Source organism: Panicum virgatum, chromosome 4N, assembly GCF_016808335.1.
Source record: "Panicum virgatum strain AP13 chromosome 4N, P.virgatum_v5, whole genome shotgun sequence".
NCBI classification, from domain to species: domain Eukaryota; kingdom Viridiplantae; phylum Streptophyta; class Magnoliopsida; order Poales; family Poaceae; genus Panicum; species Panicum virgatum.
In genome coordinates, this window is record NC_053148.1 from 6,001,537 (window position 1) to 6,026,481 (window position 24,945).

At 48.0% G+C, this 24,945-nt stretch overlaps 1 protein-coding gene across 2 annotated transcripts; it reads right to left on the reverse strand.

Moving 5' to 3' along the window:
• Nucleotides 1-1,243: 1,243 nt before the first annotated feature.
• Nucleotides 1,244-5,080, reverse strand: LOC120671029 (hydroxyproline O-arabinosyltransferase 1-like). 2 transcript variants are annotated; one of them, XM_039951254.1, is made up of 8 exons: nucleotides 4,568-5,080; nucleotides 3,411-3,478; nucleotides 3,129-3,330; nucleotides 2,959-3,056; nucleotides 2,732-2,801; nucleotides 2,542-2,613; nucleotides 2,311-2,436; nucleotides 1,244-1,802 (listed from the first exon to the last, which is right to left on the reverse strand). In XM_039951254.1, the coding sequence occupies exons 1-8, from the start codon at nucleotides 4,964-4,966 to the stop codon at nucleotides 1,731-1,733; spliced, it is 1,107 nt and encodes a 368-aa protein (XP_039807188.1). In that variant the 5' UTR covers nucleotides 4,967-5,080; the 3' UTR covers nucleotides 1,244-1,730. The 2 variants fall into 2 exon arrangements, with proteins under 2 accessions (XP_039807188.1, XP_039807189.1); XM_039951255.1 differs by lacking the exon at nucleotides 2,311-2,436 and having other exon boundaries at nucleotides 2,495-2,613.
• Nucleotides 5,081-24,945: the final 19,865 nt, after the last annotated feature.

Sequence of the window (24,945 nt, forward strand, 5' to 3'; positions counted from 1 at the left end):
TGTAGATTATTTGAATATCATTGGCAACACACAAGATATTGATGAAGCCCGCAAACATCTTAAGACGGAATTTGAGATGAAGGATTTGGGTAAAACCAAATTTTGCTTAGGTTTGCAAATCGAGCACCTTCACTCATGAATTTTAGTGCACCAATCTGTCTATGTCCAGAAACTATTGGAGAAATTCAATATGGACAAAGCATATCCAAATAAAACTCCCATGGTTGTTCGATCTCTCGATAAGGAAAAGGACATTTTCCGACCACGGGAGGAAGGAGAAGAGATATTAGGATCAGAATATCCTTATCCCAGTCTCATTGGAGCACTAATGTACCTTGCAAACAATACCAGGCCTGACATTGCATTTGCAGTGAATATGTTAGCAAGACATAGTGCTGCCTCGACTAAGCGTCATTGGACCGGAGCAAAACAAATTCTTAGATATCTGAATGGTACTAAGGATCTTGGCTTATTCTTTCAGAAAACCAATGATCCTAGCTTAGTTGGATACACTGACGCTGGCTATTTGTCTGATCCCCACAATGCCAGATCACAGACAGGTTTTGTGTTCCTTCACGGAGGAACCGCTATATCATGGAAGTCATCTAAACAAACCTTAGTGACTACATCTACAAATCATTATGAGATTATTGCACTATTCGAGGCATCACGCGAATGCGTGTGGCTCCGCAGAATGATAAACCACATTGAGAAATCTTGTGGTATTGATTCCGCAGAATCACCTACCATTATCTATGAAGATAATGCCACTTGTATTACACAGATGCAAAAAGGTCACATCAAAAACAATATCACCAAACATATTGATCCTAAATTGTTTTATCCCCATGAGCTTCAGCAAAGTGGAGAGATAAACATCTTACAAACAAAGTCTTGTGATAATCTGGCAGATCTCTTTACCAAGTCCCTACCTTATTCTAGAAATATGTTAAGGGAATTGATATGAGACGGCTTCAGGGGGAGACTCTCTGAATGATGGACCTTATTAAACGCTTCACATTGCACTCTTTTCTTTTATGAGTTTTTACCATCAGGTTTTCTCATATAAATTTTTTAATGAGACAATGTTCGATGCAAGCATATGCCTTATGTCATGTTTTTTCCCACCGGGGTTTTTCTAGAGATAAACCAAGGCATGTATAATCATCAGAAATATTATTCCTATTTTTTTTCCTACAGGGTTTTCAAAGGAATTAAAAGAAACATGTTGATCTCAAGATGGACTCGATCAAAAGGGGAGTGTTACAAAACTTTATTTGATCTCATCAATACAACAGTTACAATTGAGGCCATGAATCTCATGGTTAAGACAATAGTAAACAGCCATTGTTAAGGCTGCAGTAACAGCCATTGTTAAGGCTGTTTATTAAGCTGTTAGAGATGGAATTTGTAACATTACATTTATGTTAGATGTAACATCTGCAGCATGTAATCCCTATATAGGTGCACTCTTGAGATCAATGGAAAAGACTGGTCACCATACATTTTTGTCTCCACAAAATTCTCCTAACAGAAACGAACCAGCGCCTCTGCGCCAGACATTCTCAGCAAAATTCAGGCAGAAAGGTCAGGAGCCGGTAGTAGCCTGGTAAACCTCTATATCATTGCATCCCATGGTTGTCAGCCACCCAGCTTCCATGTTCGGCAAGATCATGTACCACCATGGAAACATTTGGCAAACTGAATTGGCTAGCCAGATCTGTAAAAGCTCAACCAGCTGCATAAGAGTCCCAGTTCGGTATGCTGGATGTTGCTTCATTGACCATTTTCACAAGTGTAACCTGTGCGCAACACAAAAAAACAAAATCCATCATATGTATAAGAAGGATATTGGAAGAACAAGGACAGGGAAGAAGCAAAGAATCGTAGCCATGTGTGTCCATGTACTATGTATCACTGCAATATATCAACAAAAGAAATGTTGGCATTTCTAATGTTTTTTTTATGGTGTCATTTCTAATCCTAAAATTTCAAGAAACTAACAAGTCTTGTGGACGAACAACTTTTTATCATAAGGAATGCCTTATATAAACCGGTGATGAAACAGACAAAATGCATGACATTACTGAATTATCTCATGGTGGCCTTAAGTGCTTCAATGATGCTTCTAGGTGCAACATAATAGCTATAATTTATTTTTTATTTTTGTGTATTATAATATACTAGCGTATTGGTTCCACTACTCACTCAAAAGACTAGATTGCCAAGCAAACATTGTTTAACATCCAAATGAAATGGTACGAAGCATTGAAACAATGTTACATATTTGCAAACAATGCAGAACAATACCACACTCTGAGGTATACGGTTAGGTAAACCATCTGGAGGTAATGGTAAATTTCTAGGTGGAGGTTTCTCCATGTACTGCCTCTTGTCAAACCTCCATGCTCCAATTTTGCCATAAGTCAGTTTACCCTAACGCAAAAGAGCATGGTTACTAACGCAAAAGAAGAGCATGGTTGTTAGCACAAACCTGGAGTCGGATTTTCTGAAATTCCACATCAAAGGTGAATCATGTACCTCATTGTCATAATCACACCCATAAGTATAATGTATGATAAAAGCATCACCAACTTCCAAGTCCCAAGGTGGCTGAAAAACAGAATCAAACTATCATCTAGGAAAATAACTGCACGAGCTGCCTAATATGGATGGTTACATGATATGTTTTTTGGATGATGGTGAAATGACAGTTAACCAAACTTCAAACCTGAATCATAAAGTCCTTGCGTAAGATGTTGCCCACTCCATGAATAGCAGATGCTACAGCATATCCATACCTGTTTCCAGAAAATACATATAACAAATAATTAGATACCCACTTAAATCCTAAACAAAATAGCATATAATTTGTAAAAAAAATTTGGAGTACATAATAAATCCAGATTAAAGATTAGACAAATTGAGAAAATAAGAAATTATTTGGTAGGACGTTACATTTCAAGAACCCAGCCAAAAGCTTTATCTGCGTCAGGATCTTTTTTCATCGCAATTGAAATATTCATCCATGTAGGTGCAATCCTTGCAAGGGATTCCTAGTAAATCAGGGAGAGTAACTGAATTAGCTACGTAAATCTGAGTAGATGCTTAAAAAAAGAAAAGCTTACCTTCTCAATTATCACAGGAGAATTTCCTATAGGGTCAATCTTAGTGATTGCCCCCTTGTCTTCAGGGAAGAACTTACGCAACACTTTCTCATTTTTCTCTGGCTCAATATAGAAGAAAGGGAAAGCTGCTGCGCGACCATCCCTTGACAAATTTGGGATAGGCTTGACAATAATATGATCAGGCTCTGCCATCAAGATATACCTGCACATAGTACGAAATTACTGACCTACTGAATCTGGAGAATGATTGCTGCTTATCAAATAAACTTATATAAAACTTACTCTTCCTTTATGTCTGCCTTCTGAAGCCACTGAACAAATGCCCACGGCCTATTCAGAACAATGTATCCCTGAGATGTTAGAATGAACTATGTTAGAACAAAAAACAAGCAGCATCAAATTCCTACTAATAATGGTCGGTCATAAACTCCTTTAAGCATCTGAACTGTTAAATCTCTTGAGCAAATACTTGAATTTTAATATCACCAGTATATGATTTTGCAACAACAAAAATAAGCGATAGGATGCAGCCAAGCAGCAACAGTTGCATTTCGCAATAGGAGGTTCTATGATGACATCAAGCCTGCAGCCCACCCCACAGGAGGGTTATTAGCAACTTGCAGCCTGCACCGGTGGTTTTAACTTGCTTCAGACGCAATATGATGAAAAGGCAGTAATCAGCAGATCCCTTTCCACCACGTGTGGTCCTTGCGGCCAATCTGTTTTTTTCTTTCCTATCAACGTCGCCCTCACTGCTCCCTAATTTCTCTCGCACCACATGCTTGTACAAGCCAAAGCAGCACAGCTGTTATTTGCCCAGAGGTTTTGTGCTGTCACAATTTTCGCCTTAATTTGTCGCCGCATGAGCTCGTAACGGCCAAACTGTTTTCCTGTATCAACTTGCCCTCACTACTTCCTCGTGTCCCTTCTCCCACATGCTTGTACAAGGCAAGTAGCACAGCTTCATACGTGTGATGTCATGAATTTTTGCCTGATTTTTTCCAGTTAAGGAGGAGCACGACAGTAGCAAGACAGTAGGAGTTTGCTAAGACCTTAGATCTGTACGTGCTAATTTCTAGTGAGTAGTGATACGAAGCTCAAGCAGTGCAAACCACGGGTTGCTACTAGATACTCCAAGAACTACTGTGACTGTGAGGTTCATGTTTCTCTGGTACCCACTGATGAACACTGATCAGCCCAAATCAAATAAATACTGAAGTGTTTCACAGGTGCATTTTATAGAACACTAACCAGCAATTCACATGACTCCACCTGTCCACCATCGCTCCTTGATAAACACACAGATTTTTCTGTTTCACTCAACGTCCATACGCATTTCTACAGAATTCCAACTAACCAGAGAACCAGCGAAAAAGCATCGAACAACGTGGCGAAACTGAATGCTGTTTCGTCAAGCGAAAGCAACAGTGCGCAGTTACCTGATCCCCTTCGGCGAGCGGGTCGGCGACGAAGGTGGGGATCTCGTCGACGAACTCGTCGGGCTTCCCGGAGTGCAGGATCCTGGTGAACCCGCCCATCTCGCCGCCGCCCGGCGCCCGGCGCGCTTCCTTGAACCAGTGGTACATGACGCGGCACTGCCACGTGTTGTACGCGGACCCCGACGCGGTCACCGCGGTGTGGAACGGCCTCGGCCGCCCGGCCGACCCCGCGGCGCCGAAGCGGCGGGAGGACGAGGCGGTGGCGGTGGGGAAGGAGGAGGAGGAGGTGAGGGGCAGGAGGCCGGAGCGGGAGGAGAGGAGCGCGTTGTAGGTGACGAGCGCCGCGGAGATCGCCACCAGGGCCAGCGGCAGCGCGCCGCGGCCGCACCGCGCGGCCATGGCGTGGCGGTGGCGCGGCGGGTGCTCCCGCGAGCGAGCTCGGGCAGTGGCGCGAGTGCGCCCAGGCGGGGCGCGTGTGCGCCTTGAATCGGGGGGCTGGCGAGGCGAGGCTGGCGTCCCGGTGAAGGCTCGCTTTCGGAGCACGTGTTCTAGAAGGGCATTCTCCAGAACATTTATAATTTGGTTCGAATTTGTACTGAATTCCAAGGAATTACATCCTAATTGCTTACCTGATTAGGTTTTGTGAAGAAAACGTGCTTACTGCCTTAGTGGAGTGCGTGTATCTTTTCTGTTTAAGGGGTCCTTCATTTTTACATAACAGAGTTGAGGGTGCAGGCACTCGGTAAGAGATTCATTTATGCTTAAATTCAAAAGACAGAGAGATTCATTTATGGGGCACGCATATACCTCTTACTCTCTCTGAAAACAGAAAAGTTATATATTTCAAATACAAATATCAAACATAAAAAGGTTGTACTTCTAGGACACAACTTCGGAGGCAAATTTTTTGTGATACAATCTTTAATATCTGGCCTAGTTATGGTCTTTCCGAGAAAGAAAAAAATAGAAGCACTTTTTTTATATAAAACAGGAGAGGATCCCCAACTGATTATATTATATTGAAAGAAGAAAAAAAGTACCCTACACGTGTTTGGGCAAAACATTAAGATACAAAAAAGATTAAAAAGAAAATCTGAAGAATTACACAAATGCTTGTAGATATTCAACCATAGACCTATATCTTGGGTTCTCCCTTTTTCTCCACCTCCAAAGCATACATTCACTTAACTGGTCATATGCCAACACACCCCCTCTTCCGATGGTTATGGAAATCTTCTTGTCAAAACAAGCATAAAGTGTTCTTCTAGCTTCTTCTTCGCAACCGAATCAGCACAAGAGAGATGCTTCGGAAGAAGGAACATGCATTTGCCTTCATATGAATGTGTCTGCTGCAATTTGAGGGCTGATGAATCTCTCTCTCACTTGTTCTTCACGTGCCCTTTTGCACAAGCGTGCTGAATAAAGATGAATATAATTTTGATAGAATCTGATCCAATGCTAGCCCTGGAGGAAATAAAAAACCAGATAAGTCTTCCATTCTTCATGGACATAATAATCATTTTCTGCTGGAGTTTATGGATGCAAAGAAATGACTTGATTTTCAGAGGTATTCAACCCATGCCGGATAGATGCCTCCAAGGTTTCAAGAGAGAATTTGTTCTAGTTATTCTCAGAACAAAAACCCACTTTAAAGAAGCACTTCTTTATGTACTCAGAATTGATCGGAAAAGTTAACTAGCGAGGACCGGTCCTCTAAACCTACATAAGACATCATGGAGATTAGATATGAGTTGGAAAGATGAATATGAATGGACTTCTCTCGTATTTCCTGGAGTTTTTCCCCCAACTCATTTTTTATCTCCTGCAGTCCTACTAAGACAAACTTTCAATCTTATCTACTTGTTGTAGACAAAATAAATAAAAAGACAATTAATTGCATTTTTACACGGCGAGAGGTACAGCGGTACGGTAGGGGGATGTACATCCAAGACTTCAAACCACAGACGACGAACAGCTCCGGCGGTGACTGTAACCTGCAGCCGCGCCGCGTATGCCGGCTTCCAGATCATAAGCGGCAGGGGGGGCAAGCAGAAGGGAAGCACGGCAGCGAGCAGCCACCTACTCGGTGTCACGTCCACGGCGGCGGGGGCACCGTCATGGTCGTCGGCGTGTTCCACAGCGGCGCCGGCGGCGACCACGGCGACCTGAAGCCCAACAGCCGCCTGTTCCAGGCCTCCCTCCCGCCACCGGAGGCCCCGCCGCTGCCGCTGCCGGGAGGGCGCGAGGAGCAGACTGCCGGGGCGGCGCAAGAGCACAGGAGGAAGACGACCACGAGCAGCCAAACTAGGAGCTTCCTCCGATCCATGGCGGCCATCGTCGTGAGACCGAGCCTGCCTGCCGTCTGAGATCGACGACGAACACAGGCGATCGATTGGAACCCGGGATAATCCAGCGTCCCAATATCGCCGGCCTTGCCTGCTCGTGTTGTTTAAGTACTCGCCGATCGGATCGGTGATGCGAGGGTGCCCAGCTCGAGCGAACTGCGGCCGAGAAGCCGATCCAGAGCTAATCAGGCTGGCCGGCTAGTAGGTGGTGGCGGGTAGTGTATACTACTCCTGCTTGTTGCTTGAGTTTGTAGCTGGTGAAACGTATTGCTACAATATAATAATTGCAGCTCGTGTGCGCGTGGTTTTTTTATTTTTTCACGAACGTGACACAACACGTATTTCATTAAGAGAGAGAAGCTCGCGGCTTTTAGATCGAGGATTTGAGGTTCGCTAGTGGTGTTAGATTCATCATCAGTTGACCTGAGGGCTTTAGTTCAATTTAATTTGTATCAACTGGCCGGACTCTCGGGTGCAAAATATCTATCAAATACGAGATGGGCAGGAAGTTCAGGAACTGACAGAGTAAAGGACAAGTTCGTTTGGTTCCCAAAAAAAAAGGACAAGTTCGTTTAGGACAAAGAAATTCCAAGTGGATTTTAGGATGAGTATCATTTAACTGCCTCGGTATTCTTTGGCTTGTTCATGTAATCTTGTGCAGGAAATTAAATCATAGCTGGTATATATACCGTGTCCACCCATGTTTCATGTATTACAAACTCTTTTCCTCTTAATAAAAAACGTGCTCAGGCATGGTCGCGAAAAAAATATATACCGTGTCCTGCTGCTGTTCTGAAGTGGATGAACAGTTTGTAGCATGTCAATTTTAGCCTTTTTCATCATCTTCTTCTTATATCCAGTGACGTCATTAATGCTTTAATATTATGTTGCTTGGGATAGTTTTTTTTTTGCCGTCGTGATGGCACGTGAGAGTAGTATAACATGGGTGTGGCATGGCCTTACACTATACATCACATACCACGACAAATTCATGGAAAACTACGTAGCGTCCGTCGTACTTATGTGCATAACGTACGGATCAGAGTATCAGACAAGTGCATGTAATTTATGCAAGACAAGTGATTATTAAACTATAAAAGTTTGTGTATGGTGGACTTTGCTAGATAGCTGGAGTGATCATGCACTTCTAGTGTCTGCTCATAATATAAAAATAAAAATCATAGTGTTATTATTATATTACTCCAAAAAAATATCTTAAAGATGCACTAATAATCCGCGAATATCTCGAGATCCTCTGGTCTACTCTGATGGTGTGAGCAAATCGTCGAGCGGTTGGTGCGCGGCCGCGAGCGCCACCAGCGCCAGCCCAAGTCAGCGGACGAGGCGGCGAGCGGAGCCTCGGCGGGGTATTGCTTGCTTGAGCTCGGCTCACCCGCAACCAGTCCGGCCGGCAATCCATAGCTAGGCGCCACCCGAATTGCTCGGCTCTCGTCTATTTGGTATGGATCTGCGCCGTTCTCCCGCCTGTCCGTCGACGGCTGACGGCGCCATCCTCCCTTCCGGGATCCGAAGGCCCCCTTCCCCGTTCAATGCGTAGCGCAGGTTCCGGGCTCTCAGATAGGCCGACTGAGGCAGAAGGGCAGCAGGCGGCGGGGCTGTCGACCAGCGCGGCGTCGTCCCCGATGGCGCTGGCCGCGGGCACGGACACGAACGCCGACGTACGGATGGAAGATGTCGGACATCGTCTCGGAGTCGGAGCGCGATGCGGCGAGGGGAGGAGGTGCGCGGTCAAGGGCGGAGGCGTCGCTGGCTGCTGCGGAGAGCGCGACGGTGCGGCGAGCACGACAGCGCGCGAGGAGGGGTCGGGTGGACGGGACGCTGCGACCAAGATTCGTTGAAAGGGTGACGCGGCAGCATTACTGGCCAAGCGTATAGGTGGCCATGCAGCACGCAGCACGATGGGCCGACCCGCGGCACGGAATTTTGGCACGACACGGGCACGGCACGTAGTTTCGCGGGCCAGGGCCGCTACCTTAGCACGACGGACAGGCACGGCACGAATAGAGGCCGGCCCGCCAGGCCCACGAAGTGGCCCGCGAGCCCTGCTGGCACGACTCCCCTCTCCCACCAGCCTCTGTCATCCGCATACAACTATACAAGTGAATTGACCCCACCCGTCATACAACTATAGAAGTGATCCTTATCTTCTTATCCAGCTCCCTCCCTGACTCCCTCCGGGCTCCACCTCCTGCTCCGTCCTCTTCCCGCACGCCTCCCCCTCCGGCCTCCCTCTCACCTCCCCGCGTCGCCCCGGCGGCCTCCGCCCCGCGGCCCCGCCTCCCCGCGCTGCCCCATCGAGCGCCGGCCTCCGCCCCGCCTCCCGGCGCCGCCACACCAGCCTTCGTCCTGCCTTCCCGCGCCGCCCATTCGGCCTCCGCTCTGCCGACGCCCGGCCGTCTCCCGGCCTCCGTCCCGGCTCCATGCGTCGCCCCGCCGGCCTCCAGCCCACCTCCCGGCGCAGGCCTCCGCACTGCCGACGCCGGCCGTCACCCGGGCGCTTTTTTCTTTTTTATATTTTTAAAAAAGTAAAATTTCAAAAATATATGTCCGTTATGAAATATATCAAAAATACCCCCCGGTCGCCCCCCCATAGGGCGACAGGCCCTAAGTGTAATTTTTTTCTTCAAATTTGCAACGAGATCCCTGGAAAAAAAGGGGGCCTGTCGCCCCCCCCCCCCTCGGGCGACCACTGAGCCCCGCCCACGGGCGCGGCAGGGGGGCTCGCCCCCCCCCCCCCCCCTCGGGCGACCGGGGTAACCCCCTTATATAAGGATCCGACCCCCATTCCCTCCTCATTTGAGCCCCCCTTATTTAATTTAATTAGTGCCATAGTAGAACCATTTAAGTAGGAGTTTAATGATACTTTAGTTTGTAGTTACGTAGTAGTAAATTAGTTTAGAAAATTAGTACTACGCATTTATTATTACAATTGCAGTACTATTAGAGACGTGTTTATAAATTAATTATGATTTAGAATAGAATTTGGCATATGCAGTATAGAATTTGAGTGTCATCACGTAGTTATGAATACTTATACGTTGTAGTTGAATTTCATACTTAGTTTTTACGAATTATTGAATAAGGTAGTGAAGTAAAGAGTATAACTCGATAAGTATTATGTGATATACAGATATATCGAGCAAGATGCAGTTTCAAGTATTTTATGGTGATAACAATGTTTTGTATGGGCCAAATGGAGTAGATCTTTCTGCCTTTAAGTGCACATCTAGCGCCATAGATAAACCTCTGGAAAGGAGTTTTGGTTCCATATGTAAGTGGCTGCAGCGTGGGTTCCGTGTTGATCCGTTGACACATGTGATCACCGTCCAGTCTCTTGTTAATTGGGAGGTAGAAAGTGAATTATGGGAATTAATGATGATACACAGCACTGATGACTAACAAAAGTACATGCAAGCAGCTCTAGAGCGTGGGTGGCCTCTGGCCATTCTTGTTCAAATCCGGGAGAAGACACAAAATGAAGTCCAACATTGTGCAGATCAAGGAACTCCGAGTATTCGAAGAGAGACCAATTATGTTGTGCAAGATGAGTCAGAAGAGACAGAGAACCAAAACATGGGACCACAGGGCCTTGCTGATGAGGGAGAGAGGATACATAGCATTGTGGACGAGATGGAGGCAGAAGACCAAACCGTAATAGAGATGAAAGAATATGAGGGCTCATCTGATGACGAGCAGTACTCATTGCCAAAAGAGTGGAAGGAGCATGATTTTGGCAGTCATGTCGCAGAAGACGTACGAAATCAAGAGTGGGAATACAGAGGGAATGAGGTAGTGCAAGGTGCAACATATCCAAACATTGAAGCCGTAAAAGATGCTGTGAGACTATGGGCAATATCATTGAAACGAGAATTCAGAGTCGTAAAGTCTGGCAGTAAAGAATATGAGGTGAAGTGTGTGAATGATGGATGTCCATGGCGAGTACATGCATTCAAGGGAAAATGGAAGTCAAACTGGAAATGTTCCATTGTGACAGAGCACACTTGTTTGTTGTCAGAAGTTCTTCCCTCGCATCGCAATATATCATGCGACTTTGTTGCAAAGCAAATGTATGGGTTTATTATGGACAACCTAAATTATGAGCCAAAAATGATTGTTCGACACATTGAGCAGACTTACCAGTACACCATTAGTTATTTGAAGGCATGGCGGGCTAAACAAAGGGTGTTTGAGATGCGGTTCGGCACATACGAGGCATCATATGATAACCTACCACGTATGTTATCCCATGTTGCTACTAGAAATCCTGGAAGCTTTTATGACACATACCTCGTACCAGCCGTGACTAGGGGACAAAGAATTATGCAACGAGCCTTCTTTTGCATAGGTGCTTGTGTTAGAGCATTTCAGTGTTGTCTTCCGGTGATCTGCATTGATGGCACATTTCTGACTGGAAGGTATAAAGGTCAGATACTCACCGCAATCGGGGTAGATTGCAACAACCAAATAGTTCCGCTCGCATTTGCATTTGTTGAGAATGAGAACTTAGACAGTTGGTATTGGTTCCTTGAACGAGTGAAGGTTCATGTTGTTGCTGCACGTCCAGATGTGTGCCTTATTAGTGATAGGCATGCAGGTCTGCTGCAATCAATACTGAAATTGCAACGTGGAACTGCGACAACGCCTCCATTGTGGCCCGATGTCCAAAACAGGTGGTGCATTAGGCATATGGGTGCAAACTTCTATGACCACTTCAAGAACAAGGATCTTAAGAACCTGTTTAAGAGGTTGTGCACCTAAAATCAACAGAGAAAATTCAATGCATTATGGCAGATGCTTGATCAGTTGACTGCAAAGCTAGTGAAGGTAAGGGCATCAGGAGCAGGCACGAGTCAGGCTGCAGAGGCTAGGGATTCAATTGAGAAGCCATTTTCACACTGGATTCGAGGTGCACCTAAGGAGAAATGGTCATTCCTTTATGATACCAACGGAATACGGTATGATATTCAGATAACGAACCATGCAGAGTGTTTCAATATGGTTATGCGTTCTTGTCGTGCCTTTCCTCTTGTGGGAATTGTTGAGTTCATTATGTATGGATGCATGAAGTATTTCAGAGAGCGTTACACGGAGAACGAAACGGGAGGATATTTTTTGGTCAATCCACGATCCTCGGGGAAGCAATTAGGCAATCAGCTCACTGCTCACACTCTTCTGTAACAGACGAGTGTTGCGATGCATCGGTAGCCTTGATCCTGTCCGCTGATGGTACTGGCCATTCAATTTCTAGTTTCCCCGGCCTCCTGACATGACACATTCGGGTGAGTTTAGTAAAAAAAAGGAGAAACTAATTAGGACTGGGGGGAGTACTGCACAACTGCACAGCCAAAGTTGAAGTAATCCCGCACAAAAGAAGACAACTAATTGCATTTTTTACACAGCGAGAGGTACAGCGGGTACAGTTCGGATGTACAGTACATCCAAGACTCCGGATCACACACGTGACACGTTCGTACGCAGGAGACGACATGCAAGACAGTGGATTGAAGCTTATGCCGGGTCCAGATCATAAGCGGCCAGCCGGCCAGGGGATTTGCAGAAAAGAAGAAGCACGGCAGCGAGCGGCCACCAACTCGGTGTCACGCCCATGCAGGGTACTCCTTTTCGTTTGTTAACCGAATCCCGCCATCCGCCGGAAACGGAATTTCGGCCGAAATTTCGGTAAATTTCGCTAATTCCGAACGAAAAGGGATTTTGAATTCAAAAATCGAAATTCCGTTTCATTCCGACCGAAATTTGGTTTTTGTCGACCGGAAAATGATGCAAATTAACAGAAAATGATGTCACTGTACTGTATATATGGAAAAATTGAAAAGTTTGGTAAAATTTCCCCTGATTATGTGTATATTGACAGTTTATAATGCATAACATATATATAACTCTACAAAACAATGACAAATACATCATTTAACACATAACTCATGTCCAAAGTCCACACATACAATGCAATACAACCAAAGTCCATTAGAATTATTACAATCTAAAGATACAACAGAGGCAAAGGCATAGTCCATAATAATCCATGTAGCATATTCTCTGCATTTAAATATTTATGTGAAATGAATTGAATAAGTAGAGGAAGCAAAACGTATAGATAAATTCTGTTGATAGGATAAGTATCTGCATTCTTCAGTCCTCATATCTCTCTCCCGGTGGTCCCTCATACGGCTCGTCTGTTGGTGGCAAATACACGTACGTAGATGGGTGATATTGCAACTGTGGAGCTCCATATGGTAGGTAGCCGTGATAATCCAAATAAGGCAATGCTGCAACTGCCTGCGGAAGTGGCGGGTTCACCACCCCTGGTGGTGGCCACAGAAAGCCCCCTGAAGTGGCGGGTATATGTACAGAAAGCCACAAAACGCTTAACGGGTTTCTTAGTGGTTAACGGGTCCGAACCCATTTAGTGATTTTAACCAACCAAATCAACTTATTTTCTAATTATTTCATGTGCTAATTGCTCAGAAAACACCTAGTTTTTATCATATTTTTTACATATTTTTTACAATTTTTTGAATTTTTGAATTTTGAAACAAAATATACCGAAATTCCACTTCCCGGTAACTAGCGAAAACGAAAAAAACCCGAAATTTCGGCGAAATTCCACCGAAATTGTAAACCCTGCGCCCATGGCGGTGGGGGCACGGGCATGGTCGTCGGCCTGTTCCACAGCGGCGCCGGCGGTGACGACCACGGCGACCTGAAGCCCAACGACCGCCTGTTCCAGGCCTCCCTCCCGCCACGGGAGGCCCCGCCGCTGCCGCTGCCGGGAGGGCGCGAGGAGCAAACTGCCGGGGCGGCGCAAGAGCACACGAGGAAGACGGCCACGAGCAGCCAAGGTAAGAGCCTGCTCCGAACCATGGCGACCACCGTCGTGAATGATCCTGAGCCTGCCTGCCGTATGAGATCGACGACGAACACGTACGGGCGATTGGAACCCGGGATAATGTGAAGGACCGGACAAGCATCAGAAGTGGTTGAATGGGAGGAATTTCGATATTTGACATCGAATATGCAGGCATCACTTTTTTGATATTAAATTCGCAAACCTTTTAAAATATGACATTAACCGTGCGAATTCTTTCGAAACGAGGGATTTCGGCTCTTTTTCTCAATTTCATGAATTTTCTTAATGTTCTCTCTTTCCTAGTCACATGAAATACCTATTTTACCCCTGGCCGGATTGGATCGAATCATTTCCTGCTGTCTTGTTCTTCTCTCCATGCTCACGTCTGTTTCTTGATCTGTCCCCATCGCCGGAAAGCTTGCCCACTGCAGGCCCCTCGCCGCCGGAGCGCCCGCTCCAGGCCGGCCACCACCGGAGCGGCCGCCGCCGGAGAGCTCGCGGCAGGAACGTCGCTGCCTGCCCGCCCGGCCCGCTCGACGCATCCTGCACTCGACATGTTCCTCGTGCCCATCCTCTCGGCCGCCGGCTGAAGGCCATATGTCCATCGCCTTCGATGACTGACGGGGATCACTTGCAGGCGCAGAGCATGGCGCTCTGCTACTCCACGGGTCACGGCTGGAGCCAACGAACGCCTCCCTGCCACCGAACTCTGAATAATCTACAACCACATTCATGTGAATCGAATCTTCGTTGAGATGCTGAATTTACACGGGGAGGAAACAATTTGTTCAGAAAAAAGTGAAAATTTGCTGAACATTTGGAGCAATTCGCAGAGCTGCCTCAGTCCCCACAGATCGTGGCGTGTGTGCCTGTGCCCGTGCAGCTGGACTCCATCTCTGCTATCCCCTTCCTGCCTTGTGCACGGCGGCGCAGGGCCAGCAGCAGCTAAGCGTCAACGCCGTTGTGGCTGACTGCGCTCCGTGGGCTCGGAGTCAATGGCGAGGCCGAGCGCGGCGGATAGGCAAGTCCATCTCCTGCAGTGGCAGCCTTGCACGGGAGTACTTCGCCGGCCGAACGGAAGCCACGCCGCCGGCGCCGCAATCGGCGTGGATCATGCTGCTTCTTCAACTCCTTGCGTGGAGAGCTCGCGGCAGGAACGCCGCTGCCTGCCCGCCCGAGCCCACCGCGGGAGCGCCGCCGCCCGCCCGCCGGCGGCCGGCGCTGGCGCTCCAGCTGCAGGCGGCGCTCCTGCAACGGGCAGTCCGGGGGCGGGCTGCCTACTGGGGGCGGCGACGAGCAGCCTGCAAGGTGTCGGGATGAACTGGAGAGACAGAGAGATGAGAGCACGGGAGAGAGATTCGATTCGAATCACCGAATCAGGGGTAGAATGGGGACTTCATGTGCTCAGGAAAATGAAAACATTAACAAAATTCGCGAAATCGAGAAAAAGAGCTGAAATCCCTCGTTTCGAAAGAATTCACACATCATGTGTCATATTTTGAAAGGTTTGCGAATTTAATGTCAAAAGAGGTGAAGTCTGCGTATTCGATGTCAAATATCGAAATTCCTAATTGAATGGGAGCCTCAAATTCGATTCAAAGTTGAAGAGAAAAAGTCCCGATTCAAACACCACACCACGACTCCTAAAAATGTGCCAACACTACACAGCACGAACAAGCTGCTAGTGCTAGGAACACAATCGGAGTGTCGCAAAACTCTTGCGGGAGCAAAACCCGAAATCACACGCAACTCGTATGAATCATCAGCCAATACAAGCAGGAATAGATTAAACAATGGAAGCTTCACTGTATCATTAAAGCGACATTCCAAAGCAAGTGACAATTTAAAAAAGATTAGCAAGAGCATGCTGACTGCTAGTGCAAACTGCACAATCACACAAGCTACTAGCAGAAAACAAGTAGAGCTAATTTACCAATGAAGGATTAAAAATCATTGCTTGAGCCGAACAAACATAGACATAGAGCTAAAGCATGCAGGCTCAGAATGCTCAAACAATTTTGGGTTTTTAGTGCGTAGGACACCGCGAAAATGTGATTTTGCCTCTCGCACATTCTCAAAGTTGAATTTGTCTCTCAAACACTACAAAATCAGTGTTTGGTCTGCAGCACACTGAGCCGACTAAAAAATTCATTTTTAATCTAGTTAAGTGGGAGAGATTTATTAAATGGCATCTATGCCCTTCTTCCTTTCTTCCCTTGCCCGCTCTGTGTGTGTTTGTGCTCCGCTCCAATGGCACCCTCGACGTCTGGGGTGACGGCGAGGGCGTCGCCGTCCGCAGCGTCAAGAGCGTCGTTCCCGGACACGTAGAAGGCGGAGCTCCTGGACGGCCCGGCTCCGGCGCCCACTCCCGGTGGGCTGTCATCCAAGCTCTGGGCCCTCTGGCGCAAGCGGCCGCGGCGCTGCTCTCGGCGCTGCTCCACGGGGACAGGCCTACCAGGCTCGACTGGAGCACCACCGGCGCCGCCAGCACGCTTAGGGGGGGCTCCAGTTCCTCAACCAGACCGTTGTCACCGAAGCTCTCACTCTGAATGCCTCCGCAAACAAGCTGTCCAAGATCCTCGAGTGCGTCTACAATTCACCACTGCCCATCGCTGTGCAGCACGCCCCTCGTCCGTGCTTTGCCCCCAACGAATCAAAGTAATAAATTAGTAGTACCTAAGTTGCAGGCCATCAATCTTGCTCCATCGATTTGATGCCTCTCCAAATCAAGCTGTACCACGCCGTTGCCGATGTCGAGCACAGCGGCAGGCCGCGCGAGGACACCCGCGCAGATGACGAGGACGCCGACCACCGCCCCATGCTCGCCACTGGGGTGAGCTCCCTCTCCACGAGCGCTCCTGTCTCCTCACCTCTCGCACCACAACGTCCTTGCGCGGGGAGCGATAGCAGCCGCCGGGAGGGTGCAGACGCGGGGGAGTGGTGGCGGTCGGCGCGCGGGACCAGGCGCGAGGCAGAGGTGGCGGCGGCCTGCCGCCTGCCGGAGGAGGAAGGAAGAAGATGATGATAAGTGGGCCTGAGGGTAAAATAGTCTTTTACATCTTCATTCAGCTAAAAATAATTATTATATTTGGCGTGGTGTGTTGGAGACAAAATTACAATTTCACAATGTGTTGAAGACAAAATCAGCTTTTATGGTGTGCTCTACACAAAACCACTCTTTCAAAATGTGCTATATACAAATTTCCCAACAATTTTATCTTGTAGCAGGAAATGCTTGCCACCGAGATGCAAAGGGAACGCAAAATATAACACAAGCAGCTTTTGATCGGAGGGCAATTAGCAAGTTAAGGTTTCTTGTCTGGCAAAGCTACAAACACCTGATGGGCATCGATGACTTGCTGCCGCCGGCCGCTTGCGGAGCTCCTGCTTGCCTGCCTGCTCCGTGCCTTGCCTGCCAAAGCCTCCAAGCAGCAGTGCGCCTCCCTTGTCCTGGCCAGGGCCGGCTGCCCCTGGGTGTAAGGATGGAAATGGATCAGATTCGCATGGAATCGAATTCGGATAGTACTTTTTACCATATTTTAAATCGAATACAGATACAGATTCGGATATTCTCGGATACGAATGCAAAATAGATGCCTCGGATTCGGATTTGAATTCGGATATTGACTTGATATATGAGCTAACGTTTAGCTATTTTCTTTATTAGTAGTTTTAGATTATAAAATTGTTATACATGTACAAACTAAAGTATAATAATATAATAAAAATATCTAGTTAAAAATAATTTATTTATCATTAATAAGTAAATACATAACATAAAATTAGAACTAAAAATATATTGCTATAAATATATAAATAATTTTACTATATATAAATAAAAATATAGAAGTAATATTGAGATAAAATAAGAATATTTAAAAGTAAATTAAATCTTTTATATTATATCTTTATTATAAAAATAATAATATGGGTGGTAAGAAATAAATATAATTTCTTAAATAGTTTTTGAATGAAAACGGATACGGATAGTGTCGGATATTGTCGAATACGAATCTAGAATCAGATAGAGAAAATCAATGAAAATCGGATTCGAATGTATCCACTTTACTACCACATTAAATTCGAATATAAATACGAATATCCATATTAATATTTAAATAAATTCGGATCGGGCAGCTGCAGGGCCCGCCTGCCAGCGCGTGTGCGCGTGGCGCACCTGGCCTTGGTGCCGCCCGCCGCTGCTATGCTCTCGCCCTGAGAGGCGTGCTCAGCCTGGGATAGACCTGGGCATGGGCTGCCCGACCCGACGGACCCGACCCAACCCGCCCGAAAATAGCCCGACCCGACCTGACCTGAAGAGTTTGATGGGCGGGCTCGGGTCAAAATTTTTTGACCCGGTATGACTGACGGGCCGGGCACGGGCTAAAAATTTTGACCCGAAACCCGAAAAACCCGAAGGAACCCGACATTTTACATAGGCCCGACCCAACCCGACCCGAACCCGACCCGACCCGACTGGCTGTCGGGTCGGGTGCGGGCTCAATTTTACGGCCCGGCCACCGGGTCGGGTCGGGCACGGGCCGCTAGAAAAAACACCGGGCTTTTTTTGGCCCGACCCGAACCCGACCCGGCCCGAAGGATGCCCAGGTCTAGCCTGGGAGCCGCCCTGGTCCCTTGCGCGCAGTGCAGGGTCGTGTTTGGTTTGTGTAGCGCAATTCATTGTAGTAAATTTTGACTAATAATTAGAAGTACTAAATAAAGATATTTATAAAATTAATTTTACAACTCCTATGTTACTTCGCGAGACGAATCTAATGAGACCTTTGACCGCACGATTGGAGGATAGTTACTGTAACATCACTGTAGCCAATCACGGATTAATTACCATCATTAGATTCGTCGCGAAAAGTTACAACTATTCGTGAAAAAAAATTAAAAAAAAATTTATTTAGTGTTTTATGCAAATAAAATTTTCTCGTAACACAAATAGTGCTACTTGCAACCAAACAGGGCCCAGGGCTGCCTGCTGCCCTTGCGGAGTCAAGCCGCGCGCAGCCCAAAACAGGCCTGGGCGCTGCCCCCCCCCCCCCACCCCCCTCTCACCGGGAACGAGCGGCCTCAGCTTCCGCGCCTGGGGACCGCGCGTGGGGCGAGATCAGCGGCCCCACCGCGGCAGGTGCAGCTGTCGGCTGCAGCTCGCCGGCGGTGGCCTGCCCATCTCTCTTCCCTGCGCACCAACAGAACCCGAGCCAAAACAAAATTCGAGTTTGTAACTTTGCCACGTGCCGTCCGCCCGAATCTTGAACGTGATAAATTCCCTCTCACTTTTGAGGTTCAAATTGGCCAAACTTGTCTCTCCCAGATTTGAGACTAAATCGGTTAAATCCTCTCGCACATCATCGCACGACGTGACTGACTCTCCGGTTTTGAGGCTAAACCGGTCAAACCTTCGATGTCGACGCGTGTCCGACCTCCCGCCGAGACTTGACGCCTTCCAGTCGTTCGCGCGCGCCCGCCGCACGGGCCGCCTATTTGACTCGCCATCGTCCTCGCCGACTTGACCGACGCCGTCTTCGTCACCATGTACTCTTGCTCTTTCGTACACCATGTGGACCGCCCATGACTCCGTCCAGCCTACTCGGGTCCCTCAATTCAGGCCTACTCGCATTTACCCTTTACTATTTTGGTCATTCGGCATGAATCTTTCGCTTCGTCGAGCCTACTCGCGTCCATCCTTTACCACGGTCCTTCAGCATGAACCTTTACCTTCACCTCTCGCCGTCGACCGCTATACCGCATCCTACACCTACACATCACAAACTAAAATATACATCCACATAATATTGTCAATCGTTCATCATCCAAAGATTACCACTATTGATCCTCATAATAAAGCGCCCCAATGCCCCCAGCTTTGCCTCGCCAGCTCGTGTTTTTTATGTACCCGCCGGGGCGGATGCCGCGGATCGGTGATGCGAGGTGCCAGAGCCGATCTGGAGGCTGTAGCTAATCAGCCTCATAGCCTCGCTGGCTAGTAGGTGGTGTGACCGGTCGTAGTACTCCTGTCCTGCTTGGCTGCTTGCCACAATAATTGCAGCTCGTGCGCGCGCGGTTTTCAGATTGGGGTTCGCTAATGGAGTTAGATTCATCAGTTGACCTGAGGGCTTTAGTTAAGGACTTGTTTGGAAAAAAGAAATTCAAGGGGATTTTAGCGAAACAATTTCAAGGGAATTTTAGGAAGAGTATTAACTGCCCTCGGCATTGGGCATTCTTTGGCTTCTTCATGTGCAGGGTGCCGATCTATGTATATCAAAATTGTTTGCTTTTCTACTATAGAATTTCATTCCATTCAAACTCATGTGATGGGCTATTTAATCGTTATTAGTCTGCGGAAGATGCCCTTATCATAGATGGTGTACCAATATGCGAAATCATAGCTGGTAATATACCGTGTCCTGCTTCTGTTGTGAAAGTGGATGAATGGTTTGTAGCACGTCAATTTTAGCGTTCTTCTTCTTATCCAATGGATTAATTAAATAATGTGCTTGGTATAGTTTTTTGTTTGTTTGTTTGCCTTTTGTGATGGCACGTGAGAATAGTATCTAAAGCATCTCCAAGAATTCCCCATCTCTCTTCCCTATCTTTGGCTTTTTGGAAGAAAAAAATAGTCTCCAATAGTTCCTCATCCTACATCCCCATTTACTAACAACTAGGTGTATAACCCGCGCATTTGCGCAGCTAGAAATTGAAAATTCAAAAAATTACATGTCATTGTGTCCTTACTTAAAGATTATACTATTTTTTACCATACACCACCCTGTTCATCAAAAAATTGCATGTCATTGTGCCCTTACTTAAAGATTATACTATTTTTTACCATACATCATCATATTCATTATCGTAAATTATGTCTTATTGTTAGTTAAAATAATTCAAATATGATCTACCTATAATAATAATTTTATTTGTTGAGCTTTAATAATTCAAAAAATTGCATGTCATTATGTCCTTACTTAAAAATTATATATATTTTTTTACCATACATCATCCTGGTCATTATCGTCAATTATATCTTATTGTTAGTTAAAGTAATTCAAATATGATCTATCTATAATAACAATTTGATTTGTTGAGTTTTAATAATATTATGCATATAATTATTCTTATTTTCATTTTATTTTGATTGATTATTGTTAGTTTTAATTTTATTAATAGTATATATTTATAACTGATACATAACTAAATAATATTTTATATTTAATTTTTTATAATGGTATTGGTGGGTGATTTTTAATTAGACACAGGAATATTTTAGTCTAATTTTTATCATAATGATAGTGGTGGGTAATTTTTATTTTTATTTTTCTTTGATTAACATGGGAAGTTTTAGATTTTAAAATCGAATGTGGAGGCTCTGTTTATCGGACAAATAATAAGATAATAAATAGATCGGCAAACTAGCCATTCTTGTGCGTAAATATATGCACGGCTTCTTCGCTCCCGATCTGACTCCACGCGCCTTTTTTTTTTTCGTCGCGCTTCTTCTCCCCCGCCCTCTTTCGCGCCGTGCCTCGCTCTCCTTCGCATGCGCGGCCAGGCCCTCCTCATCTTCCTGCGACAGCGGCGGCGCTAGGTCCACCTCTACCTCCCTGGCGCCCCTCGCCATGGCGGCCGCGACCCATCCGACGGCATCCCGCCCGAACGCGCTGCCGCCGCTCACCAGCCCTGACCGCGGTTCTCACCAACTGCAGGGGCCGCTGCCTTAGCCGTGGCAGCGAAGGACATCGCCGGCTCCAGCGAGGGGCCAGGACCTCGTCGTCACCGCCATCGCCGGTTGCGCCGTCGTCCTTGCCGAGCCCACGCACGAACTCACAGAAGTCGGCCTCGAAGTCATCCGCCACGGGGGCTCCCTTCCTGCCGGACCCCAGCCTGAGCAAGTCGTCTGTGACCCGGCGGGGCTGGTGCTGCACCTCTCGCAGTGGAGGGGAACGAAGATGGGAAAAGGGGAGCTCCTCTACTCCGGCGAGCATGCCTGAGTTGTGCCGGTAGATGGATACTTTCACATCAATTAGATTTTTTAGGAACTAATTTTTAGGAACTGTTGGATGAAGAGGCGTTTTTCCCTCCCAATTATTTTTGGCAATGTCCAAAAACTCAATATTTAGGACTTCGTTTTTTAGGCTCCAAGTGTTTCTGATCCCACTTCCCTATTCTTGTTTTTTGGGAAAAAAAGAAAAAAAAAGACTGTATCTAATAGTTCCCAATGCTAATTTCCAATCTCCTAACAATTGATAAATTTCTCTCTCTTGTGCCTAAAAATAAGCACACCATCGCTCCTCCCAAAATCCTCCCAATCACTCCTTCTCGCTCCGTTTTTTTTCTCCGCTCCGTTTTGCGGAACCTGGGGAGGGTGTGGAAGAAGCGCATCCTGCTCAGCTGCACCAGCTCACCGTTCTCCTTGGAGTGCGGCGGGTTGTGGAGGAAGTGCCGGTGGCCGGAATCCGCAAGGACGGCGTAGGGCGCGGGGTTGCGCAGCGACAAAGTCACCTGGTAGATGCTCTGCGCATGCTCCTCCGAGTGCGCCGCAATTGCCACCATCATAGCATTCACCGGGGGGCACGCGGCTGCTAGCAAAAGCTCTCTGCCAGGCAGGTGGCGGCGGGCGGCAAAAGGGCAAGGCGGCAGGCTGCAGCGGCGGCAGCCAGAAAAGAGACGTGACGAGGAATCGTTTTCCGCGGAATTATGATCATGGGGTCACGACTTCTCATTTTTAAGAGTGAAAATGAGGAACTATTGGAGATAAGCTTTTCTTTGCCTCTTCATATTTATTTGAGGAGTTGGCAAACAATAAATTTTGGAAGAAAATATTAGGAATTCTTTGAGATTCTCTAAGTGGGTACATCATGTCACATACCACGACAAATTCATGGAACCTATAAACTACGTGAATAGGCCTCTCGATTTAGGAAATCGAGAGCACTTTCTACTAATTTGTTTACAAAAGAGAAACTAAAGAAGAAGTAATTTCACAAATAGAAGAAAGTAACAAAAAAAAGAAGAAAGTGACAAGATGGAATAACCAACTCAGCGACCTCCTTCTCTTCCCGCAGGGCACCTCACCTTCTCCGGCGAGCTCCATTCAAGTTAGGGTTTTGAGTTTGGGTTAGCATTTTGGGTTGGAATAGGGATTTGTGGCTGTCGGATCTAAATGATGCTTGGAGAGGCCGCCGGACCGGTGATGGTTGAAGGTTGGCCGGCGGTAAGGCGCTGAGCGGGGGGTGGAGGATGGTGATTGGACGGTGCTGGCGGCTTGGTCGGGGGTGAACGGACGAAGGCCATAGGAAAGGGAAGGGGAAGGGGAGGGGGAGGATAAGGGAGAGGTCGGGGCAGGGGAGGACGTGGATTGATGGATGGACAGGAGGGGGGAGGAGGCACCAGCAGAGGCTATGGCGGAGCAGACGATGGGAACGAAGGTAGGGATGGGAACGATAGGAGTGGATAAGATGGAAGGGGCTCTCACCCAATGCATATCGGGAGAGGGGTCTCCCGTACGAGCCTCCTTCATTTTTTTTCTCGAATACGCGCGCAACGTATCATTGTATTAAGATGAAATAGAAATTGGTACAGTGTTCGGTTGCAACCCAAATGGAACGGACTCCAGATGGACACAAGTCAGCAAGCCAGCTGAACACAACCCGAAAGATAAACTCCAACATGAACTGCTCACATCCTGCACAACCTAAACGACTGGCTTAAGCATAGCCCTCAGTCAACGCTCCATCTCATGGAGGGAGAGCTCTTGCCCTTGTTCTTCAACATCAAAAACAAGTCCTGCAGTGCGTCCATGTGGTGCTGCGGAGGTTCGCGGAAGAAATTCTCCACCGCTTGCTCCGCCGAAGCCGCCAAGGGAAGAGGCGTGCCAACCTCACCGAGTCGGCGCATCAGGAGCACCGCCCCTCGCTTTGCTGGCTTGACGGCCGAGAGAGGGTCCAAGGCTTGGCGACGGCTTCGCCTGAGGCCATCTGCCTCAGACGGAGGCAGCTGAGGAGGCGCGTCGACGAGGACAGGGTCAACTCGACGGCGACGAGGAGGCTTGTCCACAAGAGGCGGCAGAATATTCTTCATAACTTTGCTGATGAAGTCCTCCAAGGCCGCAGAATTGCCGGCCTCCGACGCCCCGACCGTGCCGATTGCCTCCTCAGAAGCCAACACCAAAATCTTGGCCGAAGGTGGCACCTCCACAACCGGCACCACCTCGGCCGAAGGTGGCACCTCAGTCGGCACCTCGGCCGAAGGTGGCACCTCCAGAGGCGGCACCTCGACAGGCTTCACGGGTGTGGCAGCCCTGGAGTGCCCCAGCAGACCACCGGAGAGTGATGGCTTCTCCTGGGAAACACTCACCGCCGAAGCCCGATCTCGAAATTCCTGAGACCGGAAGGTGGCCACGAATAGCTCTGGGAAGGCAAGCCCGAGGGTGAAGTCGTCCTCCTCGATGCGAAGCACAGCCATGATCACTGACTTGGCCACAACCAAAGCAACCACGGCCAAGGCATCGGTGGCAAAGAGCGTGAGGTCGAGGCCACCGTCAGCAGCAGCAGCAGCAGTCGTCGGCAACGGCCAATCTTCCGAGACCGGATGGCGATAACCATGCCCAAACCCAGCAGGAGCTACACGGCCGTCCAGCTGAGGCTGGCCCGAGTGAAGTGGCGGGCAATGAGGCCGCAAGCAATCCTTGGCATGGTGCCGAAGGCCGTGGCAGCGCAGGCACCGCGATGGCTGACGACACAAAGCTACCCGATGCTTGAAGGAAAGGCAGTTCAAGAATCGCCGCGACAGTGCATCCGACCGAGGAGGCCGCTCCCGGTGGTCCCGAGGATCCGTGCATCGTCTCTCAACTCGTTGCCAACCATCAGGGTCGGCGCGAGGAGGGCGATGCGCAGCCTGACCCCGAACACGGCTTGGGGCAGCCCGACCAGGCTTGTGGGGGTGGTCATGCCGCTGGAGACCGACGACCAGCTCCGTTGTTCCGCGCCAGCGGTTGCTGCGCCGGGAACGCTTATCCGTCCAGGGTGGCAGATAGGGCAGCCGGCGGCCCCGCCGACGAGGACGCTTGCGGTGCCCACCCTCGCCACGTGGAGGCAGCTCCACGATGGAGCGGAGAGTAGGCATCGGAGCCGGCGCATCGA

Excerpts from the sequence above, each read along its gene's own strand:
- LOC120671029 (XM_039951254.1), bottom strand. The coding sequence starts at position 4,966 with ATGGCCGCGCGGTGCGGCCGCGGCGCGCTGCCGCTGGCCCTGGTGGCG. Across the intron at positions 3,479-4,567 it reads CGCTCGCCGAAGGGGATCAG|GGATACATTGTTCTGAATAG; the intron begins GTAACTGCGCAC and ends CTAACATCTCAG. Across the intron at positions 3,057-3,128 it reads CTCCTGTGATAATTGAGAAG|GAATCCCTTGCAAGGATTGC; the intron begins GTAAGCTTTTCT and ends CTGATTTACTAG.